This window comes from Lycorma delicatula, chromosome 11 (assembly GCF_047948215.1).
Source record: "Lycorma delicatula isolate Av1 chromosome 11, ASM4794821v1, whole genome shotgun sequence".
NCBI classification, from domain to species: Eukaryota; Metazoa; Arthropoda; class Insecta; order Hemiptera; family Fulgoridae; genus Lycorma; species Lycorma delicatula.
Genome location: NC_134465.1, coordinates 57,694,473 through 57,716,325, shown reverse-complemented (window position 1 = coordinate 57,716,325; position 21,853 = coordinate 57,694,473). Strand labels below are relative to the sequence as shown.

Below are 21,853 nucleotides of genomic sequence, written 5' to 3'. Positions count from 1 at the left end.
ATTTTAGGCATTACTTTTATAAATATTAATCTAAAAAATAATTAATAAATCTGGTTGAAACCATACACAAACGTTGTTTAATATAAATCTACACTACATTAATACAATCCGAGTAGTAAAACCTATACATTAAGCTGTATTGCAAAACAAACATGAAAGTTGATGTTATATTTAATGTTGACAATTATTTAAATTAATAAGAGTTTTGTTTTAAGTTGGTTGTTACTACTCATTTGTAATTGTTTTCCTAAGCGGAAATAATTCGAGAACATTTTAAAAAAATTATTCATTTTTTTGTTACATTTTTAATTTCTTTTGTATGAAAATCCGGTGTAATAATTTTTTGATAATCTACTTGAGATATAGAGATATTTGCAATGTTCCAGTGACCTTTGTATTTCTGGTGGGGATAGCTTAAGGCAGTTTACTTTGCAGTGATATCAGTGGTGGGATATAGAAATGAATAACTGAAGGCTGTAAATACTGAACAATGAATAAATAAAAGCGCGGCTTATGAATTTTTCTTACTTAAAAATAAGCGCCAAGAGAGAAGCTCATGTATTTTTCCCGGATTATTTATCTGTTTACTTTATTATAGGTTGGCTAAACTGTAGAAGTCAGAACGAGTTGGAGAGTCTTCAAGCGGCTTGGTTGTATATGTGTGTGTGAGATTTGTTCGATTAATTAAACTGTGCGGTGTGCGGTAGGTGCTATTCGTTATTTTACAATGACTGTAAAAATGAACGTTTATAGGTATAAACTTTTTATTTTAACGGTATTATGGACCATATTTATTATAGCTAGAGCTGAGAAAGAGCCAGCCGAACCAGGTTTGCACGAGGTTGAAAAAGGCAACTTAGAAAGAAGTACGGAATATGCAGTGGTAAGTAAACAGTTTCTTTTTTACATCGATTCTGCTCACGCATATATTTAGTTTTTATTTTATATACGATTCATTTCCGTAATCCGCTAATGACAGTTGTTACCGGTTGGCTTTTTAGTTAATCGGTAAACTAACCTTAATAGTAATATTGACATTTTAATAATAACCTATTTAATCTCTCTTGACGTGACAAGATCACATGCGTATCATTTCTTTCTAATGTGATAAACGAGTTTGGGTAGAAAATTGCCGACTTTTTTGTTAGGTACAGTGATCTTTCAGTGTCGGCTTTTTTCTAATATTATTTATATTTATTTGTTATATATTCGTGAATACATTTTAATTTTATTTATCATATAAAAATTGAAAAAAAATTCATTTTATTGTTTTATTTCAGACATTTACAACTTCTTAAGTTGATGTTTCTATTACCAAAAGATTTAAGTTAAGGGCCATCCGTGGAACTTCATTCAACTTATTTGTTATATTTTTTTCTAATTGCTGCATTTATTCATTTCCATATAGAGTTGAAGTAATGAACATGTAATGCACTGTTCACGATAGAGAGGGTGTACATTAATTTATTATGTAACACTATTCGATTAGTCTTTTGTATGGCTGTGACACATGAAAAGCACCTGTGATTCAAGAGATATCATTGAAAGTTGCGTTCACTAAGAGTTGTGATGTTTATTTTTTTTACCCAGAATATGTGATGAACAGAATGAAACTGTCATTTGTGGAGATGAATATCACATACATATTACACACTTGATGTGCTGACAAGCAACAATTCATTGCTTAATGAAGACGGTAACAGGGAAACCAATAAACCCCTGTCTTTAGTTAGTCTGATATGAGATGTTTGTTATTCTTTAGATAACCTGGTAATTTTTTTAATTAACTTTTGATTCGTGGCAGATGTCTACAAATCCCATATAGTAATGTAATGCTGTATATATATTTATATATCTTGAATATTGTAATCATTTTTTCATTTCCAACATTCCATGTTGAACTGGAATGGTGACTAACCTAAGATATCATTTTCATTTGTGAGTACTCTGGTATGAGAATTACAAGTGTGAAATGATTGATTCTGTGGTACATTGAACTACAGGTGTTAAAGTCAATTTATTAGTGAATTGAAAATAATTGTCAGCCCAACTTCTACGTTTATTTCTGGAGAAGTCTTAATTCCATTATGTTGTGCCTTGTTACATCAGGAATTGGTAGTAATTTTGATGTAAAGTATAATTTCAATGAAAGTAATATGGCGATGCCCATTAAACTTGTCCTATGTGATTAAGTTTATTTATAAATGGTAGCCTTTATTAACTAGTGCAATTGCATGTGATATATTTTTAAGTACAATCTTATTTAAATTAAAGTTATTGCCTTCTGTGACATGATTGACTATTGATAGCTCAATAAAGTTTATTAGAATAATGGGCAAATTGATTTTTGTTTTTTATGTAGGCCAATACCCATTATTTTATTTTAAAAAACATGGTGATAGAAAATAAATTGAAATTTTAAGTATATATATAAATGAAAATCTTGATGTATAATGATAAAAATTAGATACTCACACTTTTTAAATATAAAGATAAAACTAGACTTTGTCAAGTTTTATTAGGAACAGTAAACAATGAGTAGCTGTGTAATTTAAATAATTTACCATGAAACAAATTTTAAATAAAATATCTGTAAATGATCGCTGATTCATCATTAAATTATGCTTACCAGTTTTCATGATAAAAAAAAGGAAAATTCTCCAAGTTCAACCAGATGTGGGGGGCTGTTCAATAACATACAACCCATCTCACATGACGACTATCTCATTAAATAGTGTATGTGACTAAGTTTGAGATCAAATGTTTTTAAAATCAATAATAATTTTTGGATCAAGTATACTTAAAAGTAAGCTTGTTTTATTTTGTTTTTGTTGCTTCCCTTCAGACACTTTATTTGAGGGTTTTAAGGTAAATTTGAGAAAAGAGCCTATTTTTAAAGTTCTGTTTGGTTTACCTTACTTCTGTTGAATATAGTCAAAATACCTTTTGGTTAGATTGTCCTACCTTTTCTTTCTTTTTCCTGTTTAGCCTCCGGTAACTACCGTTTAGATAATTCTTCAGAGAATGAATGAGGATGATATGTACGAGTGTAAATGAAGTGTAGTCTTGTACATTCTCAGTTTGACCATTCCTGAGATGTGTGGTTAATTGAAACCCAACCACCAAAGAACACCGGTATCCACGATCTAGTATTCAAATCCATGTAAAAATAACTGGCTTTACTAGGACTTGAACGCTGGAACTGTCGATTTCCAAATCAGCTGATTTGGGAAGACGCATTCACCAGTAGACTAATCCGGTGGGGTTAGATTGTCTTGCCTGGAAAATTTACTTTCATATGAGAAAAAACCTTATTCTAATCAGCCGCTAATTGTCTTATCTACAATCTTATAGTAAATTTAAAAAAAATTGTAAATTCACTTCATGATTAAGTTCAGCATTTAACTTATATCAAAGAAGTTATAATTGAATCGAAGTCTTTAACCCCCATATATCCATGAATTATAGTTATGGTATACGTCTTCATTACAATTTGATACAATTCAGTTACAGATGTTGTAAATTATAATCTGTTAAAGGTAGAATAATAATCATAAACATGCCAATCTACCTGGTTGAGTGGTTATGTCTTGGCCTTTCATCCAGAGGGTCCTGGGTTTGAATCCTAGTCAGGCATGACATTTTTCACATGCTACAGAATTCATTTATTATCTATCAACTGTAAGAGGGCGTGTTGTTGCTATATAAATAAATAAATAAAATAAAAATACAAATTATTTTTTGAATTTACTTAAAAACTTTTAAAAGATAGCAGTCTACAAAAATTTTTAAAAGCAGTAAACAAACCGGAAAAACATGATAAATTTTTATATATACTTTTTGGCTATTTGAAAGATGTTCATCCAACATAGTATTTAATTTGCGGTTGGTATCTTGTTTAACTTGGCAAAAGATTCAAAGCGATTTATGAAGCTTTTTTCAATATTCTTCTCTATGAGATGTATATATTAATTTGGTAGTTTTTAAAATAGCACTTTTCTTAAAAATTTTGTTTTGGTCCCAGGTTCAAATTCCGGTCAGGTACGGCATTTTTTATATGTTACAATATTCTATTAATGTATTCTTATGTATACGCTCAAAAGCTTTTTTGGTGAATTAATTCATATAAGCAAAAAAAAAAAAAATAAAAATATTTTCATAACTGATATCGATTAATTATTTTGTGGTAGTTCAATCTGTTATTTTATATATAAATAGTAATAATTTCAAAAGAAGTATTAGTAAGTCGGCTTTAATAGTTTTATTTATTTATTGAAATTTATTATTTATAATGTTGGAAGTTATACAGGAGACCCTCCAACCAAGAAGTGGTTTCCAAAAGCTGAAACAGCTTGGATGTAAGAAGTATATATACAAGAAAAAGTGAAGCCTCGGCCAATTTTTTCCTCTATCATACCGGTTGTTCTTGAGATATGTTATAAATATGTATTCAAGCATTTATATCCGTTAAAGTAAACAAAATTGTGTTTAATATGTGTATATCTAGTATTCCTATATAAAATGTTTAGAGATTTTTGATCTTTCATATGTTTTTCATCCAATATATTTTTTTTAGTAAAAACTAAATTTTCATTTTATATTTTACTTTTATAAAAATAAATTATTTTATATTATAGTACTTTTCCTGTTTAGCCTCCGGTAATTACCGTTCAGAGGATGTTATGTGTGAGTGTAAATGAAGTGTGTAAGTCTTGTACAGTCTTAGTTCGACCATTCCTGAGATATTTGGTTAATTGAAACCCAACCACCAAAGAACACCGGTATCCACGATCTAATATTCAAATCCGTGTAAAAATAACTGACTTTACTAGGACTTGAACGCCGGAACTCTCCACTACCAAATCAGCTGATTTGGGAAGACGCGTTCACCACTAGATCAACCCGATAGCTTAAATTATTTCGTATTAATTTATTAATACTTTATTCCTTAAGTATTGTTATCTCGCATAATAATTTTAATATTTTTTTTTGTGGTAATTTTAATAATTATTATTTTATTTATAAGTGAAAATTATCGTAAACAAATATGTTGCATTTGATTATGATTTTTGTGTATTCTTTTACATTTTTAACCCATTATTAAATTTATTTTTACTTCGAAACTGATGGAAAAATAACAGATTATTTTGACGAACAAATTATACTTATATTAAATTTTTTTGAACTAAACTTGATCTTTGGCCGGTCTCCGTGGCTCGAGTAGTAGCATCATGGCCTTTCATCCGGAGGTCCCGGGTTCGAATCCTCCGGTCAGGCATGGCTTGTTCACACGCTACTTGTCATTGATCTTATCCTCTGAAGCAATACCTAACGGTAGTCCCGGAGGTTAAAAAAAATACTTGATCTTTTAAGAATTGTTTTTATTAACAGTTTTTTTTTTGTATTAAGATATTTACTTGTAATTGTACAGTTCTTGCCAATCTTTGTTTTTATTACCAGTTAGTGGTAAAATAAGTGTTTTTTTCCCCTATTGAGTCGGTAAGGTGATATTGTGCTCGGACAGTTTATATATTCATATATATATATATATATATTTAATTTAAGAATGATTACTCCAATTTTCATAAAGTATAAACCAGTTATTAATAAATGGTACTTCCCAAACTGTCTTGTTCAGGAATTTCTACAATAAGACTTTGGATGCTGCATCATGACAATGCACGTTGTAACACTGCACTCTCAATTAATAAGTTTTTGGCAAAGAAAAACATTCTCGTAGTTCCTCAACCACCTTATTCACCTGACTTGAATTTCCATTATTTTGAGTTATTTACTGCTGTTTTGAAAGATTACTACCTAATTCTTATTGGATATTAAATCTACATAGATTTTTAGCCAGTTGGTTAACAAATTAAGTGTTTTTTTTTGGGGGGGAGGAGTAATTCCGAAAAAAATCCAATGGTTTTTATTAAATTCTATTTTTAACAACGTAAAATTTTGTGTTTTATCAGTTATCTTAAGCACAAGTAATAATATTAGGTTTTTTTCAACGAAAGAACAGTTCGTTAGTAAATTAAATGGATCTTTTTCGGAATTCCCAAAAAGGTAAATGTTTTTTTGAAATATCAATATTTCTTGCTACTCTCATTTATCTCCAAGTGAAAAACTTGCAAACTTTTGAGGGGGGGAAGAGATGAAAAAGTACCAATTTTAATTTTTTTATTTTGAAACATGCATATTCCTGTCTAATTCTTATTGGATATTAAAAATATATAGATTTTTGGCCGATTGGTTAAAAAGTTAAGTGGTTTTTTAGGGAGGAATTCCGAAAAAATCCAAATGATTAAATGGAAGCATCAAGTTGAAGACCGTAGAAAAAGCTTAAAATGTATACAATTCCGTACATATGCAGCAACATTAAGTGTAGGTGCGTAGAGGGTGGGTATAGGATCTAACAAAACCTCAAGTCATTCCCAAGTATGGAAGATAACTTTGTAATACTGCCTGGGTTTCGCAGACGACCTAGGCTTCCTCTCAAACAACATAAAATAAGCTAGTACCCAATTAGAAATACTAGAACAACTTGCTGATAAATAGGTTTGAAAATATCATCCGAAAAAACTAAAATTACGGTCAGAGATCCTCTATGCATTAATCATGTAAACGTAAACGGAAACAAAGTGGAACTAGTGGGAAAATTTAAATACCTGGGAGATACCATAACACAACATCAATGAGAAAATGAACTGGCAAGAAAGAACTGATACACTTAAAAAATCATTAATAACTACCCAAAACGTATACAATAAAAATGCCTGTCGACAGAAACTGAAATCAAACATTACCAAACAGTAATCCTTGCAGAAATACAATACGCCAGCGAAACTCTCTTCGGACCATACAAAATTGGAGAAGTAGAAGGGATCGAAAAGATAGAAAGGAAGATATTCAGAAAATGGATAAACAAGAAAAACATAGGACAGTGGAGGATAATCCCAAACGAAGAAGTATATAAAATAATAACCTCACTAACAAATTTCTTCAGGAAAAAAAGAATTTTATTCTTGAGGCACCTACATAGAGCAGAAAACAACCAGACTTGCAAACTTCCAAATAAATAACTTATACTGGGAAAGAACAACAAAACCGAAATGGATAAAGGAAGTCCGAAAAGATATGGAAGAATTGAGTATCTCCAAAGAAGATCTAATCACAAAATCTGAAAAATACAACTAATTAAAACTAATATGATATCATTTGAACCAAAAATCAAAAAGAAATCCAACAGGGTGTATTCAGACGAGGACAGGCGTCAAAGATCAGAGTACCTCAAAAGCATGTGGGCAAAAAAAAAATACAGATTCTAATTTACATTTTCATTTCATTCGTAAAATGTTACATATTGCTATTGTGTGTAGTCTTTAGCGATTATGTTTTAATTCGCTTTTCTTGTAAAACTAAGATCCGAGGTAGAATTTTTTTAACGAAAAATACGTTTTCTTTTTAACTAGTCTGATATATAATCAATTTGAGATGAGTTATTCGTCTTTTGTTTGTAAAAATAACATTAAAATAAAAATTTATTTTTGTAATAATTTTATAACTTATTTCAAATTTAAAAAAAAAAAATATAAATAATTTCTAAAATGTCCTTTATTGCTATAGATATGTATAAAAACTATTTCCTTTGGTTTGATTTTAAACTTAGAAGTATTTAACAGTAACGCTGAAAAAATAACCAAGTTTGCTGTGTTTAAACTGTTTGTTTGTATTACAAACGAATGAAAGAGTTAGATCCATCTTGTATGCCGGATAGATGTTTCCTTATTTCAATGATTAAAGATATATTACGCAATAATATTGAGGGTCAGGAAAAAATACACAAAAAAAAACCTGGCCAACTTATTGATGTGTAATTTTCTTTATTTTTCCTATAGTATTATCTACGTCAGTTATTACTAGAAAAAATAATTAATTTAGAAAAAATAATTAATTAACATTTACGTGTTTTATAATATAAACAATTTACGTTATATTAATCAGTCAATAAAAATAAAACTTTCAATTTTACAGTACATTCAGAAGTTTCTGTGCATTGGAATTATGGAAGTATAATGACGAAACTTTCTTAATTATTTGTATCTTTATTCCATTATTTTATAGAAACTGATATTACAATAAATGGAACAGTTCATACAATGTGTTGAAAATTATCTCCTCCAACACCAGTACAAGACTACACACGTTTCAATTTGTTTTCAAACGCTTTAACCAGTTGGATGTACTGGAATATCTTGTACGTATGCAATTATTGCGGTTTTTAGTTCGTCAGTCGTGCATGGTCTGTTAGGATACACTCCTTATTCCCCCTCATAGAAAGTAATCTGGTGGCCTCAGATAGGGCGATTGTGCAGGCCACAAACCCCTCGAAATGATTTTTCCACCAAAGATTTTTCGTAAAAAAGTCATTGACCTGTTAGTTGCGTGCGCTGTGACGCTATCTTGTCGGAAACAACCGTGTGATTGGTTTCCATTTATTTTAACTGACTGATGAAGTTTGTTAAAACAGCACAATAACGATCACTATTAACTGTATTTTCTAAAAAAAAGTATAAAATAAAAAATAATTTTTTTTTGAAAACAAGCTTATAAAAAAATCTAAAAATATGGATTATCCAGTAAACATAAATAGAAGATGTTTTTTTTCAACAAAATAATACGTATAAAGTTGTCTATTTTCGCAAGACCACAATGAAAAAAGTGGGGTGCGACCTCAGCTCTATTTTGCACCTTTTCATTCAAAGAGATTTACTAGGTATTGTATATTGAAGTTATCATTTCTATTTTACAATTTACCTTTGTCGTATTTAAAGAATTTATGTAGATATTCTATATGAAAGCGCGCCCCGTGCTTTTCATTGTGATCTTGCGAAAATAGACAACTTTATACATATTATTTTGTTGAAAACAAAATTATCTTTTATTTATATTTACTGAGTAATCCATTTTATTAGATTTTTTAAAAGCGTGTTTATTTTTTTCATTTTATACTTTTTATTAGTACGATGTTTAAATATTTACGGGAGTAAATATAATACGGGTATTTTCGATATCTTGTACAAGGGTGTTCGAAGCGTTACATTGCTTGATGGACTACATCGATGTTCATCCGAAAAACCTACTGCGCATGTGTACTGTCCGTTAACCGTGGAACGAAAGTGAACTAAAGAAAAGCATGTAAAAAAGAGTGGACCCACAATGCGCTTTCTATTCGCACTGAACCAGACTCCAATTTTCGCTGCGTGTAAAGATTGTTCGTGTAATTCAAGGAGATTAGTTATCGACCACAGTCATGTGTTTTTTGAATTAATATACTCTTCCAGATGAAACCACGCTTCATCTGTTGTAAAAAAAAACGTAATGTCGAGGATATTAACGAATTTTGCTCGATAATCGTTTAAACCATTAAAAATAATTTACTCTTTTGGCTTGATTTGTAGGTTTCAGTTCTTGAACAGAATTACTTTGTAGGATAAAAGAAATAATTTCTTTTCTTACAGTTTTTTATGTGCGGTAGCAAGCCCGATATCTTGCTGCTGTGCTAACTTACGCATCGATTTTGATAGACTTTCGGCCATAGCGTCCGAAATATCAAGCAGTTTCTCTTCGTTTTGTGTTTAGGTGGTCTTTCACTTCAATCAGAGTTTTCAACACAGCCTGTCGCCCGAGACTTTTTGATACGAGTTCGAACTCCATTGCGGTGAGGAACAGGAGTATTTGGAAACTTTTCAGAAAACTTATGTTTTACTAAATCAGTATACTTGTCATCTTCACGAAAGACGTGTTCAACAAGAAAAATTCATTTCTTTATCGAAAGAATTATTACGTTTTTCCAAACTATTGATTCCGACAAAACAAAACGAAGCACGTTCAATCACAACTCATCAACTGACGTTTTGTTTTATTACTGAGTAACGCCCAACGAACGACCGGGCAACCAATCTAACGCTGAAAGAAGAAAATGCTTCATATAATTTTAAAGCATACTACACAGCGACTTTTCCGAACGCTCTGTACAACACCTTTTAGAAAAGATCTTGTGCTTTTTATTTTTTAACCTTATTTTTAAACAAAATATTATATTGTGTTATCAAATTATCATTGACTAATCGAAGAGGGTTCTATATATAAACCCTCTCTTATGGTCTAAAAGCCATAATTTAATATTTATGTAATATATGGAGAACAATCCTGTAGATATAAAAATGATTTATTTTTCAAGGTAATTACGTGTTATTCAGTTTTATTAGCAAGACTGTTTGTCGTAAAATATCAATTGCCAAAGATTTTTAAACGAAAAATACGAGTTCCATAAGATCATGATTTAAAGAATTATTAATTTTTTTTTTAAATTCTATTCCTTGCGCCATTAGGTCTCATAATTTATTCGAAACTTTAGGTCATCCAGTTGATGTAGTGGTTAACATTGTCGGCTTTTGTTTTATTAATTGATCTCTGGTTTGATTCCTAGTCTGATATTTTTACCGGCTTTTCGAAGTAAATTACAGTATTACTTTCGGTCGCATGGTTTGAGTAGGGGAGGAGATGAAAATAAATTTTCTTTACGTTTTTAGGTATGATGAGTAAAAAATACCATTCACTTAAATTAGGGTTTCCTTATATCATACATTAATCCATAATTTCTTGCAAAAAGGGAATTAAACTATTGTTTATTTATTTTATTACGGGTATATAAGGGACTTGACGTACAAGAGGTATTTCTTTGAGAAGAATGATATCTTCTCTATTACAATTAATCTGGTGGTGTGGTGAACGGATTGAGAATGTTCACATTTAAGACTCAATACTTTTGTGTTTTTGTAATTACGCATTGTACATTAGTACTAGTGATATATATACTATTGCCCATATTGTATTCGGCTTGATGAAGAAAATGAGGAAATCACTTCACCCTTTACTTTCCCTCGTAGATCTGTTACGGGATATGTCCATGTCAGGCCGTTTACTACCGTTAGTTTATAGATGACTAACCGGCCCGTCTAGCTAGAACCTGGACCCAAGGGGCCCAGGCGAACCCCGGAGTCAACTCAGGGACTTCTCGGTGCTTCCCGGCGTTATGGAGCCTACCACGCTTCGGTCACCATTCCCGTCTATCCAGAGGGTTCCGTCCCCCCCCCCCCGGACCGCCGCACTGTTCGATATCCTCATAGTTGTAAGAATAATACCGATAAGAAACCCGAAGAAGAAACTAAAAGACAGAATAATAGTAACTATGGTAACTAAATTATACACATCTTTGACGATGAAAAATTTTCATTTCTCTTTGCCATGGTGGCAGAAATATAATAATGAAGTAAAAGGATCATTCTATTTTTTTTCTTAATGAATATCTTTAATTCACAACTTCACCCTCCTTTGAGGTGAAGAAATAATGATTATTTTTAATATCGTAACCTTCAAGGGAACTAGGGCCTCGGTCGATGGCTTAAAACCTTCCTGGGGTTATAGGAATGTACCCTGAAAATTTGAAAGTAATTGGTCGATTGGTTCTTGCGTGATGCGGTAACGAACAGACAAATTTTATATATATATATATATATATATATATATATATATATATATATATATATATATACACAATTTCTGAATAACCGCGATCTGTTAGATCTAGAGTATACCTAGGCATGCAATAGTTAGTCTTCAATTTACTAACAAATACTTCGTTTGAATTTTGAAAATCGGACGATTGTTTGCAGAAATATTGTAAGAGCACCCCATTGCACTTTCAAAAAACAGCCCCCCAAGGGCATCCCGTTTATTACCAGTTGGTGATGATGATTGGTTTAGCCTCCCACGAGGTGCTCGCATCACCTCACCACTCTAGCCCATACTCAGTCCCCACGGGAAGCCCATTGCTGTTATAAGATAATTTTTTAAATTTATTTAATATTATTTCATTTAACGGGAATTTAATTCCCGTTAATATTTGTGTAATATTATTCATTCGATTGATTCGTATCATTGAGTTTAAACACAGCTCATACAATGAGATTCACAGTTCATTAATTAAATTCATTAAAGTTTGTGCTTCAACCGGCATGTCTCCGGTTGAAGCGGTTTAGATACGAAATGTATCTAAAACTCCTCTCAGTTATGCCAGGAAACATGGGTAAAAATTTGTGTTGCGATTGATCGAATAGTTTTTTTTTCGTCTATCCCGAAGAAACCGATACCCTCTCCCTCTTTATATAATAGTATAGACATATGTCATACGTATAAGTCTATAATGTTCGAACTGTTATATATGAAAGCTTAACTTTGTAATGAATAGTTTCATTGCACGAGTGACTCCCGGATTTTTATAACAATTTAAGTATATATTATAGTGTATGGTAGCCATCTTTTTTATATTCTGAAAAAATAAAAATTGTGTCATACTTTCAGTTATCTTGGAAGTAATATCTCATTGCCCTCCAATTTTTTTCGGTATGTTTTTCTGTTTCATGTCATTTAAATTAATGTATCGTCCTCGATTGGTTCTTTCGATGCTGAACAGAATCCTCAGAGTAAATAATGAAGTTGTAATTTTCTGTAATATGTATTTGTTTACTAAGATTATGTATAATTTAAATAAATTCTAAATTAATTAGATTTACAATTTAATATTGTCGTTTGTGAATTATTATTATTATGTAATATTATCTTATCTATAATCATTCGACATTATTTACTTAAATGATTGACTAAATCCAGTGATTATTTAATAGTTTATTCATTTTTTTATTGTCTGTGAACTGTACTTAGTCTAGTAGTCTTTTTTTATATATATGTTTTTTGTGAAATTTTTTTACAAGCGTGTATAATTTTGTTTTTAGTTCATTAGCAGTCAGTTTTTTTTTAAATAGCTTATTATTATTATGCATTAAAGGTTTTTTTTTATATAAATATGTTGCATATTCTGAAATTAATTTCACAGTGTTTTAAGTTTTTTTTTAATCTTAAGGTAGGAAAATAGTTAAAATTATTTTAACATTTTACGTTCGTTGTAGATTAAAATTAATTTTTTTATTGGATTTTAATTTAATTGTTTTATTTATAATAATGATTGAATTAGTAGATTTAGAAGTGTTCGTTGTTTTCTTTTTATTTTTAATTTTTTATTTATCTGCTGTTAACTCGGTGAAATTTTTTACGGTTTGTAAAATATGATTCCTGATATCAATGATTGATGGATGATCTAGCTTTTCAACTCTTATCATTTTTTATTTAAATAATTTTGATTTACTTTTCCTAAATTCAGCCTGATTCTTTCTTTGCTTACCGTTTAAAAATTCTTTATAAATGATTTATATTTTAATGTAATCAGCATATAACTGATTAAATGAGATTACCATTTTAAGGTTTAATTATTTGTTTCATTAGTGGGGAGTTTATTTCCTACAATCTGATTTTTTGATTTTCAAAACTCCTAGTTTACTATACGAGATCTGTTCAGAAAACAACGGAACTTCATTTTTTTTAATCTTTGTTATTAATTTTACAGATTATTGATCCTTGTTTCCTTCAAATTACTCCCCCTTTCTTATTCACACCCTTCTCCCAGCGGTGTTTCCACTTCTCGAAGCAGTCCTGGATAGCTTCATTTGAAATGGCGTTTAAGATCCGTGACGATTTGCTTTAATGTCATCAATAGTCTCAAAAGGGGTCCTTTCATCACTGATTTTAATTTCGAAAATTAGAAACAATGGCAAGGAGCCAGATCTAGCGAGTAGGGATGCTGAGGGAGAACAGTCATTTAATTTTTGACATGAAACTGACGAATTGACAAAACTTGTGTGTGTGTGGGCGCATTGTCGTGGTTTGCTTGGCATTTCTCCCGCTGCTATCCCATTCGGTCGCCCTAAAGCATAAGACCGAATGTCTGTGTCACAAACGGCTACTGAACCACCAAACAGTTTAGCGACCAGTGTCCTAACTAGCTCCTAGAGCTAATCTAAAAGCATGAGCGGAATAAACGTGGTACTATACACCACTCGCTTGCGTGTCCCACCGACCGCTTGTCATATATCACTAAAATGGGTAGGCACACCCCGTCAACTACTAAAACATATATGACTATCAATAATTAAATTTATTTCGTGAAAGACAGAAATTCGCTGCCACGCCTAGGCCGCTGAATGCCAGCAAGTATCTGTCCACCATTAAAGCGCTTGGAGCCTTAATCTGGCTGGTAGCCAGCTATATGTCTCGGTTAGCTTTCTGCAGCAGCGCGGTAGGAGTCTTTTCCCTTAGGTAAACTATTGATGACGATTGAACAAAGCAATCGCATCAAGGAACTCCCACACGTTCCGACAATGCGGCTCTCGCCACGTTGATTCGCCGCTTGTGAGTGGTTAATTTTCCCGTTGACCTCTAAGTTCCAGGCTGGCCTAAGTCCTGGCTCTCCCAAGAACTGGGCAATCGAACATCATGTGTTCGTTCGATTGGATCTCCCCGCAGACGCACAGCTCATCAGCTGCCAGCCGGAACCGAAACCAATATTGCTTTAAATTTACATGGCATTGTCTCGATGAAAGAACCAGAGTTGTCTCGCTACAACTGCGGTCTCTTTTTGCGGATTTTTTCACGTAACCGTTGTAAAACGCCTCGATTCGATTCACTGTTTCACCTTAAGGCAAGAATTAAAAATGAACAATTCCATTAAAATCGAAAAAAACAAACAGAGTATCATTTAACATCGGATCGAGACTGACATTTTTTTTTGGGGGCGTGGAGATCCTTTGCCAATCCAGTTTTGCACGCACGAGATCGTTAATTTTCTGAACGCGCGTGTCATCAGTTGAAGTCGAAGGTCTTCCTGGTTGAGGGTCATCTTCAATCGACTGTCAACCAATTTGAAATCATAAAAACCATTCCTAATATTGCGTACGACCCCGAGCATCATCTCCTTAAGCTTGTTCAAAAGTTGAAAAGTTTCTGTGAAAGTTTTCCCCAGTTTCACGCAAAATTTTACGTTGTACTGTTGCCCCCAAAAATAGCAAATAACAATAATACGAAAACTAAACGAGATATCAACATTCCAAGAACATGTGGAGATTACATGGAACACAATGCTGCCAACCGCACGTCAGTATATATCTCTTTTGACGCGTAATTAAAAATGCTCGGTTATTTTCTCATATAGACAGGCCTCATAAAGGTGAGCAGTGTTATATCGTATGGAATTCTCGATTGATCGTTCTTCTACACAGTTGGTGTATCAGGTCCGATCTCTTTTTAGGTTAAGTCGGGGTGAAAAATCGAGAGCAAGATTTTACCGATTACTAATTTTATTGATACTGGTGAATTTCTTTCAAAGTCAGAGATTTTTGTAATAGGTTTGTTTAAAAAAAACTGTAGGCTCATTTGAAATAATGGGAAAAAGCATTTCGCGATTTTCTTAGGTAAATATGTTAAAAAAAAAATTAAAAAAATGTCTGACTTATTTACAGAGTAAACCTACACACACACACACACACACACACATTTTTTTTTTTTTTTTTTGTCTTCAGTCATTTGACTGGTTTGATGCAGCTCTCCAAGATTCCCTATCTAGTGCTAGTCGTTTCATTTCAGTATACCCTCTACATCCTACATCCCCAACAATTTGTTTTACATACTCCAAACGTGGCCTGCCTACACAATTTTTCCCTTCTACCTGTCCTTCCAATATTAAAGCGACTATTCCAGGATGCCTTAGTATGTGGCCTATTAGTCTATCTCTTCTTTTAACTATATTTTTCCAAATGCTTCTTTCTTCATCTATTTGCCGCAATACCTCTTCATTTGTCACTTTATCCACCCATCTGATTTTCAACATTCTCCTATAGCACCACATTTCAAAAGCTTCTAATCTTTTCTTCTCAGATACTCCGATTGTCCAAGTTTCACTTCCATATAAAGCGACACTCCAAACATACACTTTCAAAAATCTTTTCCTGACAGTTAAATTAATTTTTGATGTAAACAAATTATATTTCTTACTGAAGGCTCGTTTAGGTTGTGCTATTCGGCATTTTATATCGCTCCTGCTTCGTCCATCTTTAGTAATTTTACTTCCCAAATAACAAAATTCTTCTACCTCCATAATCTTTTCTCCTCCTATTTTCACATTCAGCGGTCCATCTTTGTTATTTCTACTACATTTCATTACTTTTGTTTTGTTCTTGTTTATTTTCATGCGATAGTTCTTGCGTAGGACTTCATATATATATATATATATGAAAATTTTTATTTCGTTTAATACCTAGTTAAAATCTGTCACAGTTTGATGTGTTATGTTTTTAATAAACTTCAGAATTCTTACGTTTGTATTTACTTTCATTTTCATACCATTTTATTCACAATCAAATTCCTTACAGTTTTATTTTAAACTTTTATGAGTTTATTAACCATTTAATAAATTTATTTTACGCCAAATATAAAATAGTGTATTATTCTACCACAACCTTTTGTCTTTTATTCCAAATTTCTTAAAAATTACTCAAAATAGAGTTCTGTAACCTATTTTATTTTCGGGTCAAATTACAATAAATTTACCCCTTCAGTCCTGGCTTAAATCCAAATTTAATTAGAGAAAAAAATGAATATAAATTTCACGTAAATACAAATTATTAAAAATATAATTAAACTAAACCCTAAAAAAAATTGACTAAGTATTACGGTCTGATTTAATTTTACCAAAAAGGCAGAGATCAGAGCGAAAACTTTTGCCAGCTGACGAAGCCTTTCTGAATATAATGTAACCAGTATAACGAACCTTTTTTCTTTTTCCTGTTTAACCTCCGGTAACTACCGTTCAGATAATACTTCAGAGGATGATATGTATGAGTGTAAATGAAATATAGTCTTGTACAGTCTCAGTCCGACCGTTCCTGAGATATGTGGTTAATTGAAAAACCCAACCCCATCAAAGATGGTATCCACGGTATCCACGATCTAGTATTCAAATCCGTGTAAAAATAATTGGCTTTATTAGGACTTGAACGCTGGAACTCTCGACTTCGAAATCAGCTGATTTGGGAAGACGCGTTCACCACTAGAACAACCCGGTGGGTTAGTATAACGGTAACGGGTTTCTTCTAACTAATAAGAAAGAGAGAGAAAATAAAGATAGAAGAATCTATAAGGTACTAAAAGAGATTTTTTTTTTTTAGAATAACGGGTCCGTTTAACAATCTGTTCTTTGGTCGGTTAATTTGTTCTTCAATCGGTCGGTTGGTTCTTGCGTGATGCAAAAGCAGACACAATTTCGGCTATAAGGTTATAACTAGATATTATAATTATATATAGTGTTATATACATATACAGTATTTTCTCAGATGTAGTATACATACATGTGTAATCTATAAATAGCAATTGTATTAAATCAAACAATAATGATCAAATGTAACACAAACGTGCAATATTTAATTATGCTAGTTAAATAGAAGACAATAACTTTATTAGAAATGGATAAATAATTGATATAGTAGTTATAACAATGAGAATATTCGTTTGGGAAAGCCTTATTAAGCTTTTCATTGATCAACTCGTTTAATTTTATTTCAATTCAGCAGTTATTAATTTATTATTGTATTGTCTAAAAGTAAAAAAATATAACCTGCTTATGTAATGTAAATTTTAAATTAAAAAAAATATATAAAAATCCTAATGTATAATCTCTTGCATTACTAAATGAAAAGTGATATACAGAAATCATTTTGGTGAAGGAGTTTTCGATTCAGTTATTTCTGATATGTTTTTATGAAAAATCAAAAACGATCCGTGGGCAAAAGAAATTAAAAAAGTTAATAAAGTAGAAAAAAACTTTAAAGTGGTGTTTTTGTATTACTATTGGCCTATATTTAAAAAGTTTTGTTACTCGTATATTAAACAATACATGAACCTGGTAAAATTTGATTCTACTAATTCCTCACTTCATCCATTCATTTATTAAAACATATGTTATAGTTGCATTTAATTCAAAAATGTGTAGCCTTTATAAAAACAAAAACCCGTTTTTTTAATAATTTGTTTTTCTTTCGTTATATGATATCAGTTTTGCATAATTATTTTTATTTTTAGAGATATTTTTTTATTGACATCTTGGTCGGAATTTGTTTAATCTCGTGTTTTTTTTTATTTTTATAAAATTTTAGATTAGAATGGCTGCTACTTTTTCAAAAGGAAACAAAATTAACGAAAAATCAGTCTTTTTGCGCAGAACTGCGCAAGAGTTTTTTTTTTAAGTTCTTCAGCCTTATGAGGATTGTTTTTGGCCTTAGTAATTTAAAACTTTTCCGTAACCAGAACGGTGATGTCAGAAATAATGACGTAATAATAATTATCTGAGCAAACTACCTTGGTGTTATTCGTATCGGGATATTTTGATATGAAGAATCTAATGTTCTTCAAATTAAAAAAAAAATCGAGTTATAAATGTGATCTCATTGATAATCTTTGGTTGTATAATAAAATAGAAGTAACAAAATTTTTAATATCCGTTACATTATTTACCAAATTTCAATTAGGAAAAAAGTAGCAGAGGTCACGCACGTGCGCTGGCGGCGTAGTTCAACATATTGAGTTAGAAAAAACCTTTACTTAGCACTGTAGCTTTAGAAGGAAAATTATCTTGGGCATGTGCGGTTTTCACCGGATCTTTACGTTTTTCCCCCTAAGGAACCCAAAAAATGAAAATTTTCCGGATGTTCGTATATACGTGAGTATGTTCGGCGTCGCCCTCTAAATCACCTTTTATATCTAGAACTACTGGACCGATTTTGACAAAACTTTGTCAAATTACTTCTATATACGGGGCATTGTTGCCATTAAATTAAACATTTTAAAGGTCTAGGGGGTGAGGCTGTAGATCAAAGGTCAGCCTTAGTATCTCGAGATTTTGCATAATTAAGGTCATATTTTTCTTAGGCACGTTTGATAATTAATACAATATTTGAAAAAAAAATCTGCAACATCGCATCCCCATCCAAAAGATGCTCTAAATAAACTAGTGGCTAAGTGGGTATATTGTTTCATTGGTACCCCCTTTCACCACAAGGAGCGCTTGTGTAGCGCTAACATACAGCTGTTGTAGTCGAATACTATGTTGTGACGTCACAGGTGAGCGGTAAAATTGAATGAATGAATGAATAATATTTAAAGTGGCCGTTCATACCGCCACACCCGCGCAAATGAAATACGGTATGTGCGCGCGCTTTATTTCATTCAATCAATGAATGAAATAAATAAAAAAATATTATATTTAAATAAAAATGATAAATATTTTAAAGCAAGTTGTGTGACAACTTACACAGTATATTTTATCTCAAATATGCCGTAAGGTTATTGAATATATTAATAATTTAATTATGCTGTATTACGAACAATTATGAAAGAGATTTTCAATAAAAAAATTCCGGTTGGCCTTGATCCTCTTGATCAAATGATGCTTTACTTTAAAAATTTTGCAGTATTAAATGTATAATTGAGGAAAATGGGATTAATTCTTAATAAAAGATTTTGTATCCCAGTGGATCCTCGAAAACCAAATGATGTTTTTATCATAAAAATTATACTGTATTTACAGTATAATCTGTAAAAGAGATAATCGAATTTTTAATAAAAAAAAATTCTGTGTCGTTTTATCCACGTACTCGACAGCTATCTTATATTTTAAATAACAGCTGAAATAACAGATAAAGTGTCATATATTACTAAAAAATAAAATTTAAATTGTTAAGTCGGAGTCCCGATTTAATTTACACAAGTAAGAGTCCCGTTAGACCCTCTTGTTTTGAAAAGTTTATTTATCAGATTGATTATTTACTTGAATGAGTTAGCTCGATTCGGTGCAAAGTTATTCAACAGCTAAAAAAAACCATAAGATGTTTCTTGTCCGTTAATTCTTTTTTTTAACCTCCTGATCCACCGTTAGGTATTGCTTCTGAAGATGAGATGAATGACAAATAGCGTGTGAAAATGCCATGCCTTACCGGGATTCGAACCCGGGACCTCCGGATGAAAGGCTGAGACGCTTCCACTCGCGCTATGGTGGCCAGCTGTCGGATAATTCTAATTTTGATTTTCTTTGGTATATCTTGTGCTTAATTTTTCATGTCTTGTAAAATTAATGCTACATATCCGAATAAATAACTAAACGGTTTCCTTTTTCAGAACGTTTTGAGAAACTGTAGTTGTCTGTGATTTCACTTTAAACTTTTTTGGGCGATCAAGTATTCAATATTTCTGTTATAATATAATTAGGTTTTATTATTTTTTCCTAGTAAATTTCTAAAATTTAAATTTCATATTCACTGTTAAATTAAAACGGCTGCTTGTAAGTTAAAGAAATTAGACTGTTTCTGTCCGATGGGGTCGAAAATCAGGCGTAAGCTGGTGTATATAACCAAATACTTATGCCAAGTTTTAGTTGTTTTGGTTAATAGATTTTCGAGATATGAGACAAAGACTGTGTAGAAATAATTTTGAATGTACCACTACCAGTAAATTCAAACGATTTAGAACTTAGTAATTTTAAATAGCTTAATAGCTATTTAAATTTGCTGGCTGGGTTCGGCCTGGTGGCCGAACCCAGCCAGTCTACCCCTGAAGACCCCATGACTGGTAAGAAACTAAGTTGCATCGAAATAAAGCTCAATTTTCTATGACTATTATACAAAAAGTTGAGTATAATTTTTCAAAATTTAATACATCAATGTCCCATATATAGAGATTTTATGAGATATTTTCTAAAACTTTGTGCATCGGGCTGGTCTAGCAATTAATTCGTAGTCGCAAATGAATTGTTTAAGCTGATTTTCGAAGTCGAAGGTTTTGAGACACATATTTACAAGAAGGGTTTCCTCAAAATTTCACACATACGAGTTGTTCCTTCAACTCCTTCATTTTTACTTTTTCAGTAATTCGACGAGCAGTTTATACGCAACCTTACTCATTCGGTAGTTACTCGACAACTAAAGCATAGATTGTACCCATAAAAAGGCGGTATGTTACAAAGATATGCCGCTAAGTGCGCATTGTGGTCGGAGCACGATATTTGCTTACGTTGGCCCGCAATTTTAAAAGTTCGATCTTTTTACTTAATTGTGCGAAGTAAAGGAAGTATTATGATCGCGGAAAATTTCGGTTTTCAGATTTTAATGGGAATATTAATTTTGACCTTGCCTGAATTGATTTTTACTAGTTTCGGCCTGACGTACATAGTACGTATGTATCTCGCATTACTCAAAAACGTTTAGTCGTAGGTTGTTGAAATTTTGGATTTAGGAATGTTGTAACATCTAGTTGTGCACCTCACCTTTTGATTCCAATCGAATGAACCAAAATTGTCCAAAAAAGCCTAAAATCTCAACAACAAAAAAATTGGATTTTTGATTTTTTTCTTAACTGCAGTAATAAGCCCTTATCAAGAGATTTCAACGATATATCCTAAGTGGTACTTATTTTCATTGGTTCGAGTTACAGCCGCCAAATGAAATGTTAATTAATGAAATATTTGGATCTTACAAGAGAAGGAACACATTGGTTCGAATCATCTCCTTTTTTTAACTTTTTCTTTAATTTAAATATATTGATTTATTAATAATTATCAACTTCTGATTGTAAAAATTTTTTTACGATAAGTAATAATTCAATAAATATAAAATAAAAAAAATATCAGAAGTTATTAATGAAATAAAATTTGATGTACTTTTCATTTAAAAAAAATTGTATATGTAATTTAATTAATAGGAGTACAAGGAAGTCATGTGGTGTCCACATCAGATTTTTTTAACAACCCTCGTATTTGTTTTTATAATTATTGTGAAAATCTGTTTATTTTACTTCA

General features: G+C 31.5%; 1 protein-coding gene across 2 annotated transcripts in view; it reads left to right on the top strand.

Moving 5' to 3' along the window:
- The first annotated feature begins 551 nt into the window (after positions 1-551).
- Positions 552-21,853, top strand: part of LOC142332226 (putative divalent cation/proton antiporter TMEM165) — a 184,123-nt gene continuing 162,821 nt past the window's right edge. For both annotated transcript variants that reach the window (XM_075378518.1, XM_075378517.1), the window contains exon 1: positions 552-883. In XM_075378518.1, coding sequence (XP_075234633.1) covers positions 728-883 — 156 coding nt within the window. In that variant the 5' untranslated portion in view covers positions 552-727. The remainder of the gene's footprint in view (positions 884-21,853) is intronic.